This window comes from Artemia sp. Qi Xiang Cuo, chromosome 10, assembly GCF_049724085.1.
Source record: "Artemia sp. Qi Xiang Cuo chromosome 10, ASM4972408v1, whole genome shotgun sequence".
NCBI lineage: Eukaryota > Metazoa > Arthropoda > Branchiopoda > Anostraca > Artemiidae > Artemia > Artemia sp. Qi Xiang Cuo.
The window spans coordinates 30,594,088-30,615,458 of NC_142803.1; the positions used below are offsets into that span (position 1 = coordinate 30,594,088).

General features: G+C 39.0%; 2 protein-coding genes across 2 annotated transcripts in view; one reads left to right on the top strand and one right to left on the bottom strand.

Annotated features, from left to right (window-relative positions):
* Positions 1-3,959: 3,959 nt before the first annotated feature.
* LOC148947653 (uncharacterized) lies at positions 3,960-4,304 on the bottom strand. The gene has a single exon (XM_089095970.1). The coding sequence runs from the start codon at positions 4,302-4,304 to the stop codon at positions 3,960-3,962; it is 345 nt and encodes a 114-aa protein (XP_088952096.1).
* A 14,624-nt stretch (positions 4,305-18,928) lies between these two features.
* Positions 18,929-21,371, top strand: part of LOC148947654 (uncharacterized) — a 55,039-nt gene continuing 52,596 nt past the window's right edge. The window contains exon 1 of the mRNA XM_089095351.1: positions 18,929-19,047. The gene's annotated coding sequence lies outside the window, so the exon portion shown is untranslated. The remainder of the gene's footprint in view (positions 19,048-21,371) is intronic.

Consider the following 21,371-nt stretch of genomic DNA (forward strand, 5'->3'; position numbering starts at 1 on the left):
CCAAAACATTTTTTCTATATGGAAATCAACTAGCCTACGCTGAACATAATGGCTTTCTCAAAATTTTTATTGGATGTGTTTTAGGGACCGATGGGCGGGGGGGGGGGGCTAGTTGCCCTCCAATCACTTTTAATTATTAAATTGGGTAATATCTTTTCGAACTTCAAATCAAATAAGCCTTTTTTGAAGTTTCTACGAAAACGCTTTCTATAAAAATCTTAAGGGCCCCCATGATATGACTTATAATTTTTGACCCAAGAGTTGTGGGGAAGTGTCCTCCTTAAAAACATATTTTCTATCTGGAAATCAGCTACGCTGAACAGAATGGCTATCTCACAATTTTGATTGGATATGCTTGGGGGTATGATGGGCTTGGGGGGGGGGCTAGTTGCCCTCCTATCACTTTCGACTATTAAAAAGGGCACCAGCCCTTTGAATTTCCAATCGAATGAGCCCTTTTCGAAGTTTCTACGACAACTCCTTCGATACGAATTGCCCGCTTAAGAAAAAAAAAAAAACACATTGTGCCCCCATCGTTCTTTACTTAGGCAAAACAAAATGGCTATCTCAAAATTTTATCTGCCTATGATAGTTCAGAATTGTAAAAGTTTGCTCACAATTATATGTACTACCAAACGCAGTAATTAATTGCTCAGCAAACCTTTTTAATTCCTTATAGTTTTCAGAAGGCAAACTTCCAGAGGAATCCACCGTTAGTTATTTCCTTAAAAGCTATTTGAAGTGTCGTATCACTGTAAATCTATTACATTGATTTGTAAATCACTTGGTACGTTACTGGTATCCACTGCGAAGGGGTTTTCGAAAATATCCATCTTACGTGAGATCTTTGTGAAATCAGAAACCCGGTTTTCAAACTCAGTTTCAACTTGTATTAATGCACTTTTCATTTTAGTATTTTGCCAAACAAAATTTATACCAGTTTCTACTGTTTTCTTGCAATTTGGAAAATGATCGATGTGAATATATCCTTGAGGTGATGAACATATTTCAAAAATAGATCTTGACTGATCCAACCCGATGGTGAGACCCCACCTGCTGAGTTTGCTGGCGCACCAGTTAGCATGTGAGGCGGAAAATCTTTCCTTGGAAATATAAATTAAGGTGGCAAATACTGACTGCTTGCAGAAACAGTCCCGACCCTGGCCACAAGGACAGCTCTCTCTGATGATGTTGCCTTGCAAAATATCATCTGACCCTTCTCCCTAAACACTTTAGAAGGAACAGGAACTGTGGTCACAGACTTTTCGTCACAGTTGTATATGTCACTTGCACTAGAAGGAAGCGTTTCTAGAACTGACTTTGGATTTGAGAAGAACTCTTCAATGTTGACTCTGTTAAAGCTCGTTGCATGACCCAAGCTTGTGAGTACAGGCTTGCGTAGTAACAGTTGTTGATGTTAAGCTCGAAAACCTACCAGCCAGTCTATCCCTGTCTTTTTGGTATTGCTCCAGTTTTGAGGGATTGTCTTGTTGTTTGCTATAGCAAAGTAGTTGATGCAGGCAAAGTCATATGCACTGGCAATTGTAGTTAAAATTAGTTGGGGTCGCAGTATCAGTCATATTTACAAGTATTTACAGTTGCAAGTAGTCACAAATTCAAACAGTTAAAAGCAGTCACAGTTTGAAAAAGTCACAATAGCATTAGTACTAATTGTATAAGTAGTAGTTGTAGCAGCCCTCAAAGGTTCAATTTATTGCTTTCAGCTGTTTTTCAAAAATTGTTCATATGCCCTTTTGACAACCTACATGCATAGAGTACATATTGATTTTGTTCAATATACTTGGTAATATCCCTTGATAGGTTCTCCTTAATGTCCTTAGCCGTCCCATATATATTGCCGATAGACCATTTCATCATCCATATTTAGTTGTAAATCCCCCCCAAGATGTCCCTAAGTTTCAACTTAATACCTTTATCCGTTCATAAGATGCCGTAATATGCCCTTATGACAAACTTGGACGGACATAGAGTCTTTTGATTTAGTTCAACATCCCCAATAATATGCTCTGAAAGTTCCAACGTACCTCCCTTTTTTCCTGGGATATTGCGCATACACCCTTTTGATAATCTTGATATGTATTGTACCTTTTGATTTAGTTTTACTCCCTCTCTAGCTTCCCTGAAAGTGGACACTTAAGACCTATTATGTTCCTGAGATATTGTATTTATGCTCCTTTGACAACCTGGCTGTACTTAAGCCCTTTTGAAAAAAAAACATGCTGGGAATTGTCCCAGTTTTTACCATATTCTTCCGTCCCACTATATACCAGATGACACCCATCTGCAAAATCAAGCGTTGTTTTTTCTAATGAATGTTTCGCCACAAGACAATCACCTAACATGACCAGATAATTTGGCTTTCATTTGGTACACCAATCGCTAAATTTTACTGAGCTAAAAAAGAATAAAGAAAGAAAATACAACGACAAAGTATTTTTTGGGTTTCCCAAACTTTGAAAAAGGTTTGCTGAAAAAAAAATTGTAACATACCAAAACAATTGGTCTGGACTGGATAGTTGAAAATCAAACTATTTGTGCTAGCTGAGGCTTACGGATTTTTTCGAGAATGCTATATGGTAGAATGCTAGATGGCACCCCTTTCACTTCGTTGTGTATTGTTATGGTGAGTAATATGGTCCGTCAGGTGTGTTGTGGCGAGGGTCTTGCGGGCCGCACCAATACGCCTCGCGGGCTGCATGCGGCCCGCAGGTTGCCAACTCATGAGGTACAACATGGCTGCCTTTCGTTTAAAGCTAGGTTATGGAGGGGGTCACAGGCCCAATTTGTGCCTCTAATCACACCGATTGATACTTCTTGCACGATTCTGGTTTTAAAAGGCGTAAAATGCCCCTCTTTTCTACTAAGATGTATCTGGGACGAATGGGTCAGTTTCATAACCTTGGGTTCTTAGCCCTCAGGCTGTGAGGGTTATCTCCCTCTAGAGGCCCATTTCTTTTAAATTTGGTTCATTTGTTCATAATGACTAATTTAAGATTTTATCCGATGATATTGAGGGCTAAGTGGGTTCTTAAGGGAAAAAAGAGCAGAGAATAAAAGGGCTTTTTACCCTCTGATCATTTTTGACCTCGTAAGATGCACTAGAGATTTCGATTTTGGATCAAATGTGTGCTTTTGTCTTTATCTACAACCTTCCACCCTATGTGAAACGCCAGAGAGGGAAACAACAGCAGTATGTTGACGATGCATCGCTACTCTCTAAGTTTACGCTAAGTTACAAAGCTAATAATATAAAATTTAATCTTTCAGAATTAATTGACTTGAGACTACACGAAAATTTTAAGGTTTGAATATATCTCTACCTTATGGAAATTAGTGGCATTGCAGCAATACATTTAAATGTTTGGTAACGATCAATGTTCTATGTGGTGGAAAAAGGAATTCATTATAAATTTTTAAGTAGATAAATTTTTAACTATCAACTACGAGTTGATTTGTTTTATCTTCCAAGTGTAAAACTACCACAAATCACCATACTAAATAAATGAAACCCAAATAGAACAGAAATTACAATAGATAACCCAGTCAAACTCAAAGCGAGCAAAAATTAACAGTAGTAGGGCTGACATTCCCCGTGCCTTCTCAAGAGCATGGGGATTGCTCTGGAAACTGACAACCGTGGATTGTCAGTTTAAAATACTTACTACTTACTTACTTGTGCTCGGGAAATGACAACCGGGAAACTGACAACCGTGGATTGTCAGTTTAATTTACTTACTACTTACTTACTTGTACTTGGGACAGGATACGATCTATGTAGATCTCCCTGGTGACAGGATCTGGTATACTTTTGAATTCCACAGGTTACGGTCTTGGGTTAATGGGGCGACAATTTCGAGCCATGAATGGTCCCATCTGTGACCATGTCTCTGGAACACACAGATGAGGTCAGATTTGACGGTATTGAGCCAGATTTTGGCTTATCCTCCACGTCTTTCCCTCCAATCAGGCGCTGGTTTGCAGCGTAGACATTGATTTGTAAAAGTCTCGGCCGGTCTTCGGCAAACATGGCCGAACCAGGACAAGCGGTGGCGTCGGATGATAGTTGTGATGTCGTAATTCTGGTCACATTGCAGGTGGATGATCGTGTTTGGGATTCGGTCGCTGAGACGTAACCACAGCATGCTCCTCAGGTATCTGTGTTCAAAAGTGTTGAGGACATATGCTTCTTTGACTTTTAAGAGCCACGTCTGGTAGTCGTACAGTGAGAAAGATCGGATTAGGGCATCGTAAATACCGTATTTAGTTCTTGGGGGAATTTCCATCCTTCTCCATAGCGGCTTTCACAGCTTAACAAAGACAGCGGAAGCTGATGCAATGCTATATTGGATTTCTTCGCTACATCCGCCGTTGATGTCGATGTACGATCCAAGACGCTTGAATTTATTGAAAACTTCAATCTGCCTTTGGTTAAGGGTTATAGGGGTAGAGTTTATGTCCAGGGATTTAGACATAGCTTTAGTCTTGTCAATATTAATTTTGAGCACCACAGGGGCAGCAACTTCGGATACTTTCAGAAGCATGCTCTGGGCCTCACTGACGGATTCGCCAAAAAAGGCAACATCATTGGTATAATCCAGGTTGGTGGTATTGAAATCCGGGGTAACCTTGACTCCTTCGAAATTTAGCATTTCTTTTTTCATTGCCCAATCGATGACAAAATTGAATAGTTCGGGAGAAAGTACACACCCTTGCCTCACACCGAAGTCGATATCGAATAGCGGGAAAAGTTATCCTTTGACCTGGATGCAGGCTCGTTTGTTTTGACACTAAGCCAGAATGAGTCGCATGATCTTAGGTGGGACACAATCCTTTTCCATTGCCATCCAAATTCCTCCCCGGATGACTGAATCGAAGGTCGTAATGAAGTCGATAAGAACAGCAACTGGGACTTGTTGATGCTTGCCTCTATGTTAAAAAATCGGTCTCAGGGTGAAGAGTTCGCCAATACAGTCCATGCCGGCTCGGAACCCAGATTGGTCTGGGTTGGGTTCTTTGGTTATGGACCTTGCTGAATTGGTTAAGCAGGATCATTGCAAAGATCTTTCCCGCATTGCTCATTAGTGAGTCCCTCTGTAATTTTTTCACTCAGTGCTGTCGCATTTCTTGAAGACCGGCGTTATAACTGAGTCTTGCGATTCTTGGGGGAACCGTTCCTGAGACCAGATTGAGCAGAAGAGCTTCTGAGTTTCTCAGCGAGAACAGGAGCAGCTTCGTAGACTTCGACCGGGATAGAATCAGTGTCTGGTGCCTTGAGATTCCTCAGCTACTTATATCTCGTATTGGTGGGAGGGGTCAACATTTACGTTGTCGTATTGGGCTGCTTGACTCGGTGGTACAGAGATGGGGTTAGGATTGCTTGGCTGGAGTGCAGTGGTGCTAATATTAGGAGGCGTTTAAGTGGAAGGGCTTCCGTAACTGAGGTTCAGCAGCTTCTGGAAGTGGTACTGTCATCTTGCAGTTACGTCATCTTCTATTGACAGAAGGGTTTTATCTTCGCCTCTCACTCCAGAAGAGATCTTTTTTACTTTTCCCAGTTGCTTCTTTTAGTAGTTGGCAAAGATTTCTGGTATCTGAATGACTAGCAGCTTTCTGCATATCTGCTACCACGTCGTCCCTGTAGCGTTGTCTGTCGCGGTGGGTGGATTTGTGGTATTCTTTTCTCAGTGTTTTGAAAACTGTGGACTAGGTATCTCCGATCTGTTGTTTCTGGTTTAATAGCTTGATGGTGTCTTCTGAGATCCACTTTTTTCGCTTCCGTTTTGGCCCTCCAAGGAATTTTTTAGAGACGTCCTTTATGGTGTCTCTGATCTTCCTCCACTCGTCTTCTATGTTGATGGTGGTTGGTTCGTTATTGTCGTCCGCGGACAGGATGTCGTAACGGTTGGATAATTCCAAGCAGAACTCTTCTGCAACTACTTTATCCTGAAGACGTGCTACATCGTATCTCGGAGGAGGTTGTGTCATTTCCTGAAGGCGAGCTTTATGGCCAGGGAAGCTTTTAGCAGCATGATCAGAGCCTTTTTTCGCTCTCATGTTGGCTCCATGCTAGGCTCTACAGTTCTGTATAGAGCTTCGCCATTGGAAGGATATCAGAATATAATCAATCTGAAATGTGGCACTTCCATCTCGAGAGCGTCAGGTGATTCTATCGGATGGTTTGTGCTGGAATACTGTATTTGCCATTACATGACTATGCTGCTGGGAAAATTCTGCGAGTCTCCTTCCCCGGTCGCACCTGTAGCTCCATCCGAATCTTCCAACAGCTCTTTTGCGGTATGTCTCACAGTTTCCAATGTGAGCGTTAAGATCACGTCCTAGGATGAGTAGATCACGGTTTGGGACTGTTCTAAATTACTGGTTAAGAGAATCGTAGAACTTGTCAACTGTACATTCGTCCACGGCTCTGGTTGGGGCATAGGCTGAGATGACAGTGATGTTGAACAGGTGACCTTTGAGACAGGCCTTAGCCAAACTCGGTGAGATTGGATGCCTTTTATACTGAGTTTATTGGATTGCTGCTTTAATACTGAGGAGGAGACAAACCCCCAAATTACCAGAGCTATCATTAGGTCCGGAGTTCGAAAAGTGGAATTCGGATTTTCTGTCAAGGGTGGAGACGAGCTCGTATTCTAGATTTCCATTTAGCCGGGTATCGGATAGACATAGAATGTCTATGCAATATCTTTTGCATTCGCCTGCTATGAAGGTCCGGGTCGTAGAGCAGTTCAATAAACATACATTCCAGCATTCCAAACTGAGGGATAGTCGATTTTTCAACAGGTGGTCGGCTAGCTGACTTTCCGTCGGGGTCGCCGGAGCATCCGAAGCATCGCTTGCCGGGAATGCCTTAGCCAAAGATGGTTTTCTAACTCTGTCTGCCATTTCAATAGATTAATTTAAAAAAAACTTTCCGAAAAATAAGTTTTTAAAAAAAAAGTAGAGACCATTTTAAACTTAAGCTCAGGAGATACAAATACCTGTTAAAATTCAAACTCAAAACGACCAGAAATTACTATTAAAGAATAAATGAAACCCAAAACGAACAGAAATTAAATAAACAATCATAGCAAAAAACATACAACAAGTAATAATGTAAATGAATAAATAGATCTTAAAGCGAGTAATGCTTAGATTGAATATGAAAATCAAGCTTAAAACGAAAAAAAATATTTTGCTATTAAAATATAGATGAAACGTATAACGAATAGAAATTAAATAAAAAATAAATGAGAATAAACATACAATATGTATTAGTGTAAATGAATAAAAAATCTTAAAACGAGGGAAACTTAAATTGAATATGTAGATGAAATTTGAATAGAATAAAAATAACTACAAACAAGAATTTGGGTATCGTCTAACTGCAGATGCCTAAAACCTACTGCGTCATTGGCGCTTTACTGAAAACAATTCTTTAAAATATTTTCACTTTTATAACTTTAAGAAATCAAAAATTAATTAAGATTTTAGGGAATAAATATCAGTATATGTATATTAAATTGACAATACACATTTTTTTTCAGTAAACTCATTTGAATTTTTTTTCATTAAAGTACAAATTGTATTCTGACTTTTAGAAAGCATAGGGGTTTTGAACCCTACTCACATTAGTTTATGCTCGTTTCGAGTTTGACTCTAATAGTTGTTTTAATTTTTTTTCGATTTGGGTTTCATTAATTCATTGATACTGATTTTGGGTAGCTGTATGCCTGGTAGATTATTTGATAGTCCGGACGCGAGGTGTTGAAAATATGAACCATACAATTACGGAATGGGGCTGCTACGAGAATTAGCCTACTCTCCACCTCCTAAATTGACCATGCAGATTCAAAAATACCAATGGCACTTGCTTGCGAGTGGTGGAACACTCCGAAACTTGACATTTTATTATATTTTGGTGTTTCATGCAAGAAAATGGATGTTCCACAAAGTTTGAGGTGCAGTTTTCCGCTCAAATAGAAATGCCTAGAAGCCATAGAATGTTTACATAACAAACTAACACGATTAGTTACAAAAAATGGCAGAGTTAAAAAAATGGCAAAACTATATGAGTCTTGAACAGTCTTGGAAAGTATAAACAAAATCAAATTGAATATTAGATATATAATGATATTAATTGTTGAAAGATACAACAGTTGAAGGTTTTTTTTTCACTGTAATTTTTATTTTCATTTTCAATGCTATAAGAACTGGAAAATAATAAATTTGTAATATACGAGTAATTCGTTTTCAGTGAAGCACCAATGACGCAGAAGGCTTTAGGTTTTTACAGTTAAAGAAGAAGACAGTATCCAAATTTCGCTTGTAGTGAAACTATATTTGTCTTGACTAATCTTGAAAGGAACTAATAAATTAAGCTGAATATTTGACGCACAATTATATTAATCGCTAAAAGCTCATTAGTTTAAAATTTTACTGTAATTTTAATATTTATTTTCAATATTAAGTACAAAAGAAAATATTTGTAATATAATTCGTTTTCAGTAAAGCGCCAATGACGCAGTAGGTTTTAAGCTTCTGCAGTGAGGCGATACCCAAACTCTTGTTTGTAGTTATTTTTATTCGATTCAAACTAGATTTGCATATTCAATTTAAGTTTCACTCGTTTTAAGATTTATTTATTCATTTACATTAATAAATATTGTATGTTTGTTCGCGTTGATTGTTTATTTAATTTCTGTTCGTTTTAAGTTTCATTTATACTTTAATAGCAAAATAATTTTTTTCGGTTTAAGTTTGATTTTTATATTCAATCTAAGCATTACTCGCTTTAAGATCTATTTATTCATTTATATTATTACTTGTTGTATGTATTTTGCTATGATTGTTTATTTAATTTCTCTCTGTTTTGGGTCTGCTTGATTCATTAATAGTAGTTTCTGGTCGTTTTGAGTTTTAATTTTAACAGGTATTTTTATCTCCTGAACTTAATTTTAAAATGGCGTTTAGATTTGTTTGAAAAACTTATTTTCCGGAAAGTTTTTTTTTAATTAATTTTTGTTCGTTTTTTATTGCAAAAAGTTTCAAGTTTTTATGGCATGGGGGGGGGGGGTGCTTACTGTCCGATTATTCTTGACTTTAAAAAACGGATCTAGAACTTTCAATTTAAATCGAATGAGGCTTTTTTCAAAGTCTATACGATTACCTCTTTTATAAAAACCTTATATATGAACAATAGACAGCTTGCATAACTTGTGGACAGCGAATGACAACAATGAATAGATTGAAAAAAATAGCTCCAAAAAGGGGGTTTAGACCATTTCACTTGCTGACACAAAGGGATCACGACTGTTTGGAATTGACCTTAATAGGAATTTGTGTGCCAAAGCAATTTTGCATCCATCACACAGTATGCATTTAAACCTTATAATTGGATAATTATAATAGATGTCCTATGTTTGCTTCCGAAACAAAACCCCTTCCCGTAGTTATAAAACCCCTTTGATAATTTATGCCACAGGGCACAACTTACAACGCCTACCCCTGGGCCCTGGTGGGTTGTGTTGACACCGGAGTTTTTTGTTATCAGAACTTTGAACTATTTTAACAAAATGTCTATCTCAAAATTTTTATCTGATGCATTTAGGGCCTGGAGGAGGGAGAGGGGCTAGTTGCCCTTTAATCTCTTTTGACTCTTAAAAAGTGAACAAGAACTTTCAATTGTCAATCAAATGAGCCCTCTCTAAAGTTTATAGGAGCGTCCCTTCCATAAAAAATAATATGAAGGATTCGGAGAACCCTTAAATTACAACCCTTGCCCTGAGGGCTTTGGGGGAGTTATAATCCTCAAAGACCTAATTTCCGGAACTTATAACTACATGTAATAAAATGGCTGTCTTAAAATTTTGATTGGACGTCTTTGGGGAAAAGGTGGGTGTAAGAGGGGGGGTTAGTTGCCCTCAAATCACTTTCAACTATTACGAAGGGCACTAGCCCTCGGAATTTCCAATCGAATGAGCCTTTTTTGAAGTTTCTACGACACCGCCTTCTATAAAAACCTTATATGCCCCCAGGGAATAATTTAAAACCCTTGCCCTGAGGGTTGTGGGGGATTGTCCTCCTCCAAAACAAATTTTTGTTCTGGAAATCAACAACGCTTAACGAAATGGTAACATCAAAATTTTATGGGGGGTGGTTTTGGGGACTGAGTGGCGTGGGGGGGGGGCTAATTACCCATCAATCAATTTTGACGGTTAAAATGGGCACTAGCCCTTTGAATTTCCAATTGAATGTGCCTGTTTTGAAGTTTCTACGATAACGCCTTCTGAAAAAACCTTATATGCCCCAAGGGCATAACTTAAAACCCTTGCCCTGAGGGTTGTGGGGGAGTGTCCTCCTCAAACACAAACTTTCTATCTGGAAATCAACTACACTGACCAAAATGTCTACCTCAAAAGTTTGATTGGATGGGTTTGGGGAAATTATGGGCGTGGGAGGGGGAGCTAGTTGCCCTCCAATCACTTTCAACTATTAAAAAGGGCACTAGCCCTTTAATTTCCAATCTAATGAGCCTGTTTTGAAGTTTCTACGACAACGTCTTCTATAAAAACCTTATATGCCCCCAGGGCATAACTTAAAACCCTTACCCGGAGGGTTGTGGGGGAGTGTCCTCCTCAAAAATATATTTTCAATCTGGAAATCAACTACGCTGAATAAAAATGGCTATCTCAAAATTTTGATTGGATGTGTTGGACGAAAGACGTGGCATAGGGGGGGGGGCTAGTTGTCCTTCAGTCATTTTCTAGGGTCAGATAGTACAATATCCTATAAAATTCTTTAACGAATGAACCTTTTCTGAAGTGTCTATTACAGAGACTTCATTAAAAATCTTATTTGCCCCAAGGACAGATTTTAAAACACATGCCCTTAGGGTTGTTTGGGATTGCCCTCCTCAAAAACATGTTTTCTATCTGGAAATCAACCACGCTGAACAAAATGGCTATCTCAAAATTTAGCTTAGATGGACGCGAGGGAAAAATGGGCGTGGGGGGGGGGGCTATATCAACACCAAAAAAATTAGAAAAATTAAAATTGCCATATAACTCTGACTATCAAAACAATTTATCTTTTTTTGAAATTTCTAAGTCAACACCTTCTATAAAAACCTTATATGCCTCCAGGGCATATCTTAAAACCCTTGCCCTGAAGGTTCTTGGGGAGTTTCCTCCTCAAAAACATATTTTCTATCTGGAAATCAACTTCGCTGAACAAAATGGCTATCTCAAAATTTTGATTGGATGTGTTTGGGGAAATAATGGGCGTGGGGGGGAAGCTAGTTTCACTCCAATCACTTTCGACTAGTGAAAAGGGCACTAGCCGTTTAATTTCCAATCAAACGAGCATGTTTTGAAGTTTCTACGACAACGCCTTCTATAAAAACCTTATATGCCCCCAGGGCATAACTTAAAACCCTTGCCCTGAGGGATGTGGGGGAGTATCCTTCTCAAAAATGTATTTTACATCTGGAAATCGACTACGCTGAACAAAATGGCTATCTCAAAATTCTGATTGGATGTGTTTGGGGGAATGAGGGGCGTGGGTGGGGGGTAGGTGCCCTCTAACCACTTTTGACTATTAAAAAGGGCACTAGCCCTTTGAATTTCCAATCGATTTAGCCTGAATTAAAGTTGCTATAACAGCTTCAGATATAAAAACCTTTTAGGCCCCCAAAACATAACTTTAAAATATTTCCCTGTTGGTTGTGGGGGAGTTTCTTTCTCAAAAATACACTTTCAATGTGGAAATCAACAACGCTGAACAAAAATGGATATCTCAAAATTTTGTTTGGTTGTGTTTGGGGGAAGGAGGGGCGTAGAGGGGGGGCTAGTAGCCCTCCAATCACTTTCGACCATTAAAAAGGGCCCTAGTTTTTTGTATTTCCAATCGAATGAGCCTTTTTTGAAGTTTCTACGACAACGCCTTCTTTAAAAATCTTATGTGCCCCCAGGACATATCTTAAAACCCGTGCCCCTGGGGGCGTGGGGGATTGTCCTCCTCAAAAATATGTTTTCTATCTGAAAATCAACTCCGCTGAACAAACTGGTTATCTAAAACTTTGAATTGGTGGTGTTTGGGGAACTGAGGGGCGTGGGGGGGCTAGTTGCCCTCCAATCACTTTCGAATATTAAAAAGGGCACAAGCCCTTTGAATTTACAATCGAATGAGCATGTTTTGAAGTTTCTACGACAACGCCTTCTATAAAAACCTTATATGCCCCCAGTGCATATCTTAAAACCCTTGCCCTGAAAATGCTGGGGGAGTTTCCTCATCAAAAATATATTTTTTATGTGTAAATCAACCACGCTGAACCAAATGGCTATCTCAGAATTTTTATTGGAGGTGTTTAGGGAAATGATGGGCGGGGGGGGGGGGGCTAGTTGCACTCCAATCACTTTCAACTATTAAAAAGGGCACTAGCCCTTTAATTTCCAATCGAATGAGCCTGTTTTGAAGTTTCTACGACAACGCCTTCTGTAAAAACCTTATATGCCCCCAGGGCATAACTTAAAACCCTTGCCCCGTCGGCTGTAGGGGATTGTTCCCTTCAAAAATATATTTTCTATCTTGGCAACCACTCCGATGCCCCAAAGGGCTATCGAAACATTTTTAGGGGAGGTGTTTGGGGGAATGAGGGTCGTGTGGGGGGGCTATATACTTATTTATCGCACTCGACTATTAAAAAGTGCACTAGCTATTTAATTTTCAATCAAATGAGCCTTTTTTGAAGTTTCTACCACAGTGCCGTGTATAAAACCTTATATGCCCCCAGGCCATGACTTAACACCCTTGTCCTGAGGGGTGTGGGGGAGTGTCCTCCTCAAAAATAAATTTTCTATTTGGAAATCAATTACGCTGAACAAAATGGCTATCTCAAAATTTTGATTGGATGTGTTTGGGGGAATGATGGGTGGGGGGGGGGGGTTGGCTAGTTGCCCTCCAATCATTTTCGACTATTAAAAAGGGCACTAGCCCTTTAATTTCCAATCGAATGAGCCTGTTTTGAAGTTTCTACGACAACGCCTTCTATAAAAAAACCTTATATACCCCCAAGGCATAACTTAAAACTCTTGCCCTGAGGGTTTTGGGGGAGTATCCTCCTCAAAAATATATTTTCTATCTGAAATTCAACTACGCTGAACAAAAATGGCTATCTCAAAATTTTGATTGGATGTGTTTGGGGGAAGGATGGGCGTAGGGTGGGGGGGCTAGTTGCCCCCCAATAACTTTCGACTATTAAAAAGGGCACTATCGCTTTAAATTTCCAATCTAATGAGCCTTTATTGAAGTTTCTACAACAACACCTTCTATACAAACCTTATATGCCCTCTGGGCCTAACTTAAAACCCTTGCGCTGAGGGTTGTGGGGGAGTGTCCTCCTCAAAAACATGTTTTCTATCTAAAAATCAACTTCCCCGAACACAATGGCTATTTTAAAATTGCGATTGGATGTGTTGGGGGAATTGATGGGCGTGGGGGGGCTATTAGCACTCTAATCACTTTCTACTATTGAAAAGCTCACTAGCCCTTTGAATTCTCAATCGAAAGAGCCTTTTTTTAAGTTTCTATGACAACGCTATCTAGAAAAACCTTAATTACCCTTAGGGCATAACTTAAAACGGTTGCCTTGAAGGTGCTGGGTGAGTGTCCTCCTCAAAAATATGTTTGCTCTCAGGTAATCAACTACACTGAACAAAATGGAAATCTAACAGGGTTAATGGGATGTATTTAAGGGAATAAGGGGCTTGGGGGGGGGACTAGTTGCACTCCTGTCATTTTTAACTATTAAAAAAGGTACTATCCCTTTGAATTTCCAATCGAATGCGGAAGTTTTGAAGTTTCTACGACAACGCTTTCTGTAAAAACCTTATATGCCCCCAGGGCATAAATTAAAAACCTTGCCCTGAGGGTTATGGGGGAGTATCCTCCTCAAAAATATATTTTCTATCTGGAAATCAACTACGCTGAACAAAATGGCTATCTCAAAATTTTGATTGGATGCGTGTGGGGGAATGGTGGGTATGGGGGGGCTAGTTGCCCTCCAATCAGTTTCGACTATTAAAAACGGCACTAGTCCTTTAATTTCCAATTGAATGAGCCTGTTTTGAAGATTCTGCGACGACACCTTCTATAAAAACGTTATTTGCCCCAGGGCATAACTTCAAACCCTTACCCTGAGGGTTGTGGGTGAGTATCCTCCTCAAAAATATATTTTCTGTTTGGAAATCAACTACGCTGAACAAAATGGCTATCTCAAAATTTTGATTGGATGTCTTTGGGGGAATGATGGGCGTGGGGGAGGGTGGCTAGTTGCCCTCCAATCATTTTCGACTATTAAAAAGGGCACTAGCCCTTTAATTTCCAATCGAATGAGCCTGTTATGAAGTTTCTACGACAACGCCTTCTATAAAAAACCTTATATGCCCCCAGGGCATAACTTAAAACCCTTGCTCTGAGGGATTTGGGGGAGTGATCTCCACAAAAATATATTTTCAGTCTGGAAATTAACTATGCTGAATAAAAATGGCTATCTCAAAATTTTGATTGGAGGTGTTTAGGGGAATAATGGGCGTAGAGGGGCAGGGGGTCCTAGTTGCCCTCCAATCACTTTTGACTATTAAAAAGGGCACTATCCCTGTGAATTTCCAATCGAATGAGCCTTTTTTGAAGTTTTTACGACAAAGCCTTCTATAAAAACCTTATATGCCCCCAGGGCATAACTTAAAACCCTTGCCCTGAGGGTTGTGGGGGATTGCCCTCCTCAAAAACATGTTTTCTATCTGCAAATCAACTACGCTGAACAAAATGGCTATCTCAAAATTTTGATTGGATGTCTTTGGGGGAATGATGGGCGTGGGGGGGGGGGCTAGTTGCCCTCTAATCACTTTCGATTATTAAACAGGTACTATCTCTTTAAATTTCCAATCGAATGAACCCTTTTTGAAGTTTCTACAACAACGCCTTCAATAAAAACCTTATATGCCCCTAGGGCATATCTTAAAACCCTTGCCCTGAAGATGCTGGGTGAGTGTCCTCCCCAAAAACAAATTTTCTATTTGTAAATCAACTACGCTGAACAAAATGGCTATCTCAAAATTTTGATTGGATGTGTTTAAGAAAATGATGGGCGTGGGGGGGGGCTAGTTGCACTCCAATAACTTTCAACTATTAAAAAGGGCACTAGCCCTTTAATTTCCAATCGAATGAGCCTGTTTTGAAGTTTCTACGACGACGCCTTCTATAAAAACCTTATATGCCCCCATGGCATAAATTAAAAACCTTGCCCTGAGGGTTATGGTGGATTGTCCTCCTCAAAAATATATTTTCTATCTGGAAATCACCTACGCTGAACAAAATGGCTATCTGAAAATTTTGATTGGATGTGTTTGGGGGAATGATGGGCGTGGGGGGGCTAGTTGCCCTCCAATCATTTTCGACTATTAAAAAGGGCACTAGCCCTTTAATTTCCAATCGAATGAGCCTGTTTTGAAGTTTCTACGACAACGCCTTCTATAAAAACCTTATATGCCCCCAGGGCATAACTTAAAACCCTTGCCCTGAGGGATGTGGGGGAGTATCCTCCTCAAAAATATATTTTCTGTCTGGAAATCAACTACGCTGAACAAAATGGCTATCTCAAAATTTTGATTGGATGTGTTTGGTGGAATGATGGGCGTGGGGGGGTGGCTAGTTGCTCTCCAATCATTTTCGACTATTAAAAAGGGCACTAGCCCCTTAATTTCCAATCGAATGAGCCTGTTTTGAAGTTTGTACAACAACGCCTTATATAAAAACCTTATATGCACCTAGGGCATAACTTAAAAACCCTTGCCCTGAGGGTAGTGGGGAAGTGTCCTCCACAAAAACATATTTTCTATCAGAAAATCAAGTACGCTGAACAAAATGACTATCTCAAAATTTTGATTGGATGTGTTTGGGGAAATGATGTGCGTGGGGGGGGGGGCTCGTTACACTCCAATCATTTTCGACTATTAAAAAAGGCACTTGCCCTTTGAATTTCCAGTTAAATGAGCTTGTTTTGAAGTTTCTACGACAACGCCTTCTATAAAAACCTTACATGCACCTAGGGCATAACTTAAAACCCTTGCTCTGAGGGTTGAGGGAGATTATCCTCCTAAAAAATATAGTTCCTATCTGGAAATCAACTACGCGGAATAAAATGTCTAGCTTCACAATTTTCTTGAATGTGATGGGGGGAATACTGGGCGTGGGGGGGTCTAGGTGCCCTCCGGTCGTTTTCGACTATTAAAAAGGGCTCTAGAACTCTTCATTTCCAATTGAATGATCCCACTTTGAAGTTTCTACGACAACGCCTTCCATATGAAGTGCCTCTGGGGGGAAAAAAATAATAAATAATAAAACATTGGAGCCGTATGGCCTTTACTATAGGCAACGCTACAGCGTTGCCTCTGATTCGCGGGAATATATTTAACCGGCGGGTCCCCAATCCGACGGTACCTCTTCTGCGTGTTTTCCGGCGTCCGCCAAGGTTAGGTCGGCAGGGCCGTTGTCACCCTTCTGCCACGGCGAGGCCACACAGCTGAATTTTTCCCTGAACATCTAATATATTTATTGATGATAAGTTTTTGTAGTTTTACGCTTGAAAAATTTATGAAACGAAAAGCCCCGAGGGGACTTTCCCCTCTAAGCCCCTCTCCATACGCTAAAGTATGACTTAACGAGCAAGTGATTGAGGAGGGGGTAGCCCCCCTATTACATGGAATATTTTTTTGTCTTTTTCAATGTTGTTCGGTACTTTCAGTTGAAAAAAAGTTAATTTTTTAAATTTAAATTTCTGATTATTAGTCAGATCATGCCGAGTAATCTGGCTCCCTCAAGGTAGTTTCAGCCGCTCATCCCCTCTCTCCACTCAGCACCGATCCACACACATTCATAACAGATGATTCGAAACTATACCTCAGTATACACAATTTCATCAAATATAACCCGAATCAGCTTGGTCACTACTAGAACACTACTACTCCCTCCCGCCTCAGCGCCAAAAATAAAGTCTTAGACTAACAATATACCTGGGAACTATGAAGAATTAGACAAAAAGTCCCCAACAATAATTTAGTTTTTAATCTGAAGACTCAGCGAAGCTCCATTGAAACCTACTCCTTAGGGTATCTTCCCCCTCCCTACACGAAGACCTATCACCTCTTCTTAATAATAGTTCAATGCATTATGAAACAATTCACCTAAGTTAAATAAATGATTAAAGTAAACGCTAGAAACATTTTTGTGCAATCAGAAGGAAAGTGTCACCTTGCAGCACCCTTGTGGACATTAACCACAGTTTTCCACGAAAAATTCTTGCAAGACAATTTGATCCCCGCTGAAAGGAAATTATTTCCAAAAGTTTACTCCTCAGTGTAAATTCCCCAACAATCTTCCTTCCCCTGCAGAAAACTCCCCTGCGAAAAATGGTCCTATGTTTTCTCATAACAAATACTATCTGTAAGTAATCGACAAATTACAAAACTTAAATAGGCAATTAAACCTTTACAATGGGGTTAGGGAGGTTCTCTGATTGATTTGTAGTTAGGGAGGGAGGGAGATACCTCAAAGGGTGCATTTTAATGCCAAAACACGCCAGCTCTCATTGAGCTGTCAGGTAAATACAGAATTAGTTCTAAGGGAGAGAAGAGGGGAGGGTGAGGTAGAAAGTGATGTATAATCCCAAAGGCCGTAACCAGGATTTTGTTTGGGGGAGAGGATAGTTTTTGGGAGGGGGCGAGACAAAAGAAACTATAAAAACTGCATCAAAAATGTGAAATTGATATCTACTTCCTTATAATTTATGGGAATGTTTCCAATCCACGCTGTTATTATGAAAGTAAAGAGTAACATTAAACCCCAAAATGAGCAGAATTTATTCCGTATAGGAAGGGGACTGCCCCTTCCTCATCTATACCTCCACCTCATGGTCGCAGAAACTTCGGAGTGTTCTCATTAGAACAGAAGCTGAGAATTCTGGTCCTTTTTTTTAGAGTCCAAAGTGATTGGAGACCGACCAGCCGCGTGGGGGTGATATTTTTTTATGAGAGGATCTTCCGCGCGGGCGGGTGGTGGTGGAGTATTTTCCACGGGGAGTATTTTATGGGGGAGCATTTTCCGCGGGGGGGGATATTTATAATATCTATATTCATGGGGATATTTTCCGGGAGTAAACGCCGACCACCCTCCTGCATTTTTTGCGTCCTTATTATGGCTACATGCATTGCCAAATAATAATTTTATGGTTTTTCCTTTTAAAAAATAATATTTAGAACATGAAAATGTGAAGGGACAAACTTTACTTGGATATAGACATAGACATAGAATTAAGGTTTCTTAATTCTTCCTTCCACTCAAGTTTCTTCTTCCTCCTACAGGAATAACAACCTCAGATATAGACAAGGCTCCTTAAAGCTTCCTCATACTACCACCCTCTTCTTCCCACAATTCTTCCTCCTCACTTCTTAGTAGAAAATTGTATAAATAGTTGAAAATTTCATAATTTTCCGGAAAAACTGGACACATATTTAAAAAACTGTACTTTTCTCCAAGTTTACACAAAGTATTCACAGGCTTGCCACCGTGGAAAAAGTAGCACTGGCAGTTTTGCTCAACCAGGACCACTCTTAGCTCTGTATTTCCTTTCAATAACTTAAATCATCTCTCTGATCCCATTGTTTTCTTCTTATCTCTCTTGTCGTTACGGCTGTTTCAAAATTCCCTGTGAAAACTGTAAGATTCTCTACGGAGAAAAGTTGTACAACAACCATCATTCTATGGATTCAGGTTTTTTGGTCCCACATTCGTTTGACACGGAATCAGGTTTCTATGATATATTGTAATCCATCAATCCTCGAACTTGACCCGACCTAAAATTATATATAACCAATGAACCTAGTAAAATTTCGAATCATTATAGTATTTTAGTTTCAAATCTTCATTATTGGATGGATATTTGAGTGCAAGAATTTGGGTGTTCCTAATATTGTAAGTGTTAATATTATAATATTGGGAATTATTGCCCAATATTAATTGATTTCCTTTCTTTCCCCATATCCCTTTTTTTAAATAAATGAGTTAGTAATACAAGAAATACATAAATCAAATTTCTTTTGGCTTCATCCATCATTTTCACAAGCAACGAAATTTCACGAAGAAATCCGCTTTTTTGAGATTACTTGTGCAACTGCCAAAATTCCAATTTTCTTCACTTTTGACCACTTGCTTTCAACGCTACAACACTTTCAAGAAAAATATTCTTTAGAATTAAAACACATAACTTAATACAACACGCTACAAACTCCCTTTTTTAAATTGCTTATTCAGATTGACCGATACATTTTTTTTTCATTTTCAAGTACTTTCAAAGCTTATATAATTTTCTACAAACAAGTATACTAGCTATGAGAAACCTTTTGATGGTCACAAAATACGCCGATCCGAATACAAGATCCAAAACGTATCTGAGATCCGATTTGTCAGAGGCAACGTTCTAGCGTTGTCTATAGTAAAGAGCCATAAGGCTTTAAAGTATTTTGTCCCCCATAGCCCCTTCATATGGAAGAGATAGTCGTAGAAATTCCGTTGAAATGAGCCCTCTCCCAATCTTCTAAGGCCATTGGTTTGATACGATCACCCTGAAAAAAAAAAATACGTATCCGTTATCTCTTCTGGCAAAAAAAAAAAAAAAAAAAAAAAAAAAAAAAAAAAAAAAAAGCAAAATTCAACATTTTTGTAGAAAGGAGCTTGAAACCTCAACCATAGGGCTTTTTTATATGCTGAATCTGATGGTGTCATTTTCATTAAGATTGATCGACATTTTAGGGGTGTTTCCCTCCTTTTTCTAAAATCCAGCAAATTTTCTCCGGCTCGTAGCTTTTGATAGTTAACGTTAAACTTACTGAAATTTATATTTCTCGGATTAGCATAAAAAACCAATTCTCTAGATATAGTAATTGCTCGTCGGAGACGCAATAGGCCTTATAACTTGACGGTTAGGGGGGGGGAGGGGGCAGTAGCCAAATTCTTGTTTATAATAAATTTTCTTCGTTTTAAGTTTGACCTCAATGTTCAATCTAATTTTTACCCGTTTTAAGATTTATTTATTCATCTCAAAAAAGTGAAAAGAGTGAGTGTGGTAATTATAGACATTAGCTTGGTTTCTCTAGGAAGCAAATTATTAAGTATGATGATATATTTAGACTTAGAGATGACATAGATACAGTTTTAAGAGAAAAACGTTTGGTTTTAGAAAGGTGAAAATATGTCTTCACCAAATTTCACTCTTAGATTAATAGCTGAGGAATGCCTGAGTCATCAAACCCCTTTGGTCCTCATTTCTGTAGATTACGAGCAAGCGTTTGATTCAGCTGATAGAGGTGCTTTAGGATGGTTCTATCCTTGTTTGGTTTATGAGATAAATACATTGAAGTTATTAGTGCTATGTACGACAATTAATTAAAAAAAAACGAAGTTTGTCCGAGGGAAGTAAAGAGCGAACTAACATATATCAATAAAACTAATGCAAATTAATCGATTGTTTTTCCCTATATTTATAGGATTACAGAAAACTAGTGCTTTACTGAAAACACAAAAGCCAAGTATAAAAAACAAGAATATTGATTTAGGAGTCAAAAGTAAATACGTAGCCTCACAACAGCAAACTAATCTATAACGCTTTTTTTAGTCCTACAGAGCTGTGATATCAGTAACTTTCAGTATACAATTAAAATTATCTTAAAAATTTAAGCATAAAAAATATTAGTTTTGCCCCCCCCCCAGCTGAAATTTAGTTTCTGCAAAAAAACTTGTCAAAACTAAGATAAGCCTGCAATATTCAATCATCCAGAGAAACGGATCAGTTTTCTTTAGTATATCTTTGCCTCTATGGTAATATATGGCTCATTTTTCAGTTTTCACTATAATTTTCACTTGATTCGGGAAAAGTGGCTCCAACTTTGCCCCCCCCCCCAAGGATTTTGACGAAGTTACGCCCCTGGACGTAGGTATGAGAAATATATTTTGCATGAGCTATTAAAAATCTGTCTAGATACTTGCGATACCAATAAACCCAATAACAATACGCTCACAACATTACGCGTGATATAAATAGCCTACGTCCGATACCGATAAAGTGTGCAGCCCGTTCCACAGACTATGAAGGGTCGCATAATCACTAAAACCAAAGATATTTGACCTTTGAACTATGTTGAGCAAAATAGCTATCTCGAAATTGTGATTGGATGGCTTTGGGAGAGGGGGCCTTTGGGGAAGGAGGGGGGGGGGGGCTAGTGGCCATCTAATCTTTTTGG

What these genes read in the sequence shown, in the direction of transcription:
- LOC148947653 (XM_089095970.1), bottom strand. Translation starts at nt 4,304, where the DNA reads ATGGAAATTCCCCCAAGAACTAAATACGGTATTTACGATGCCCTAATC.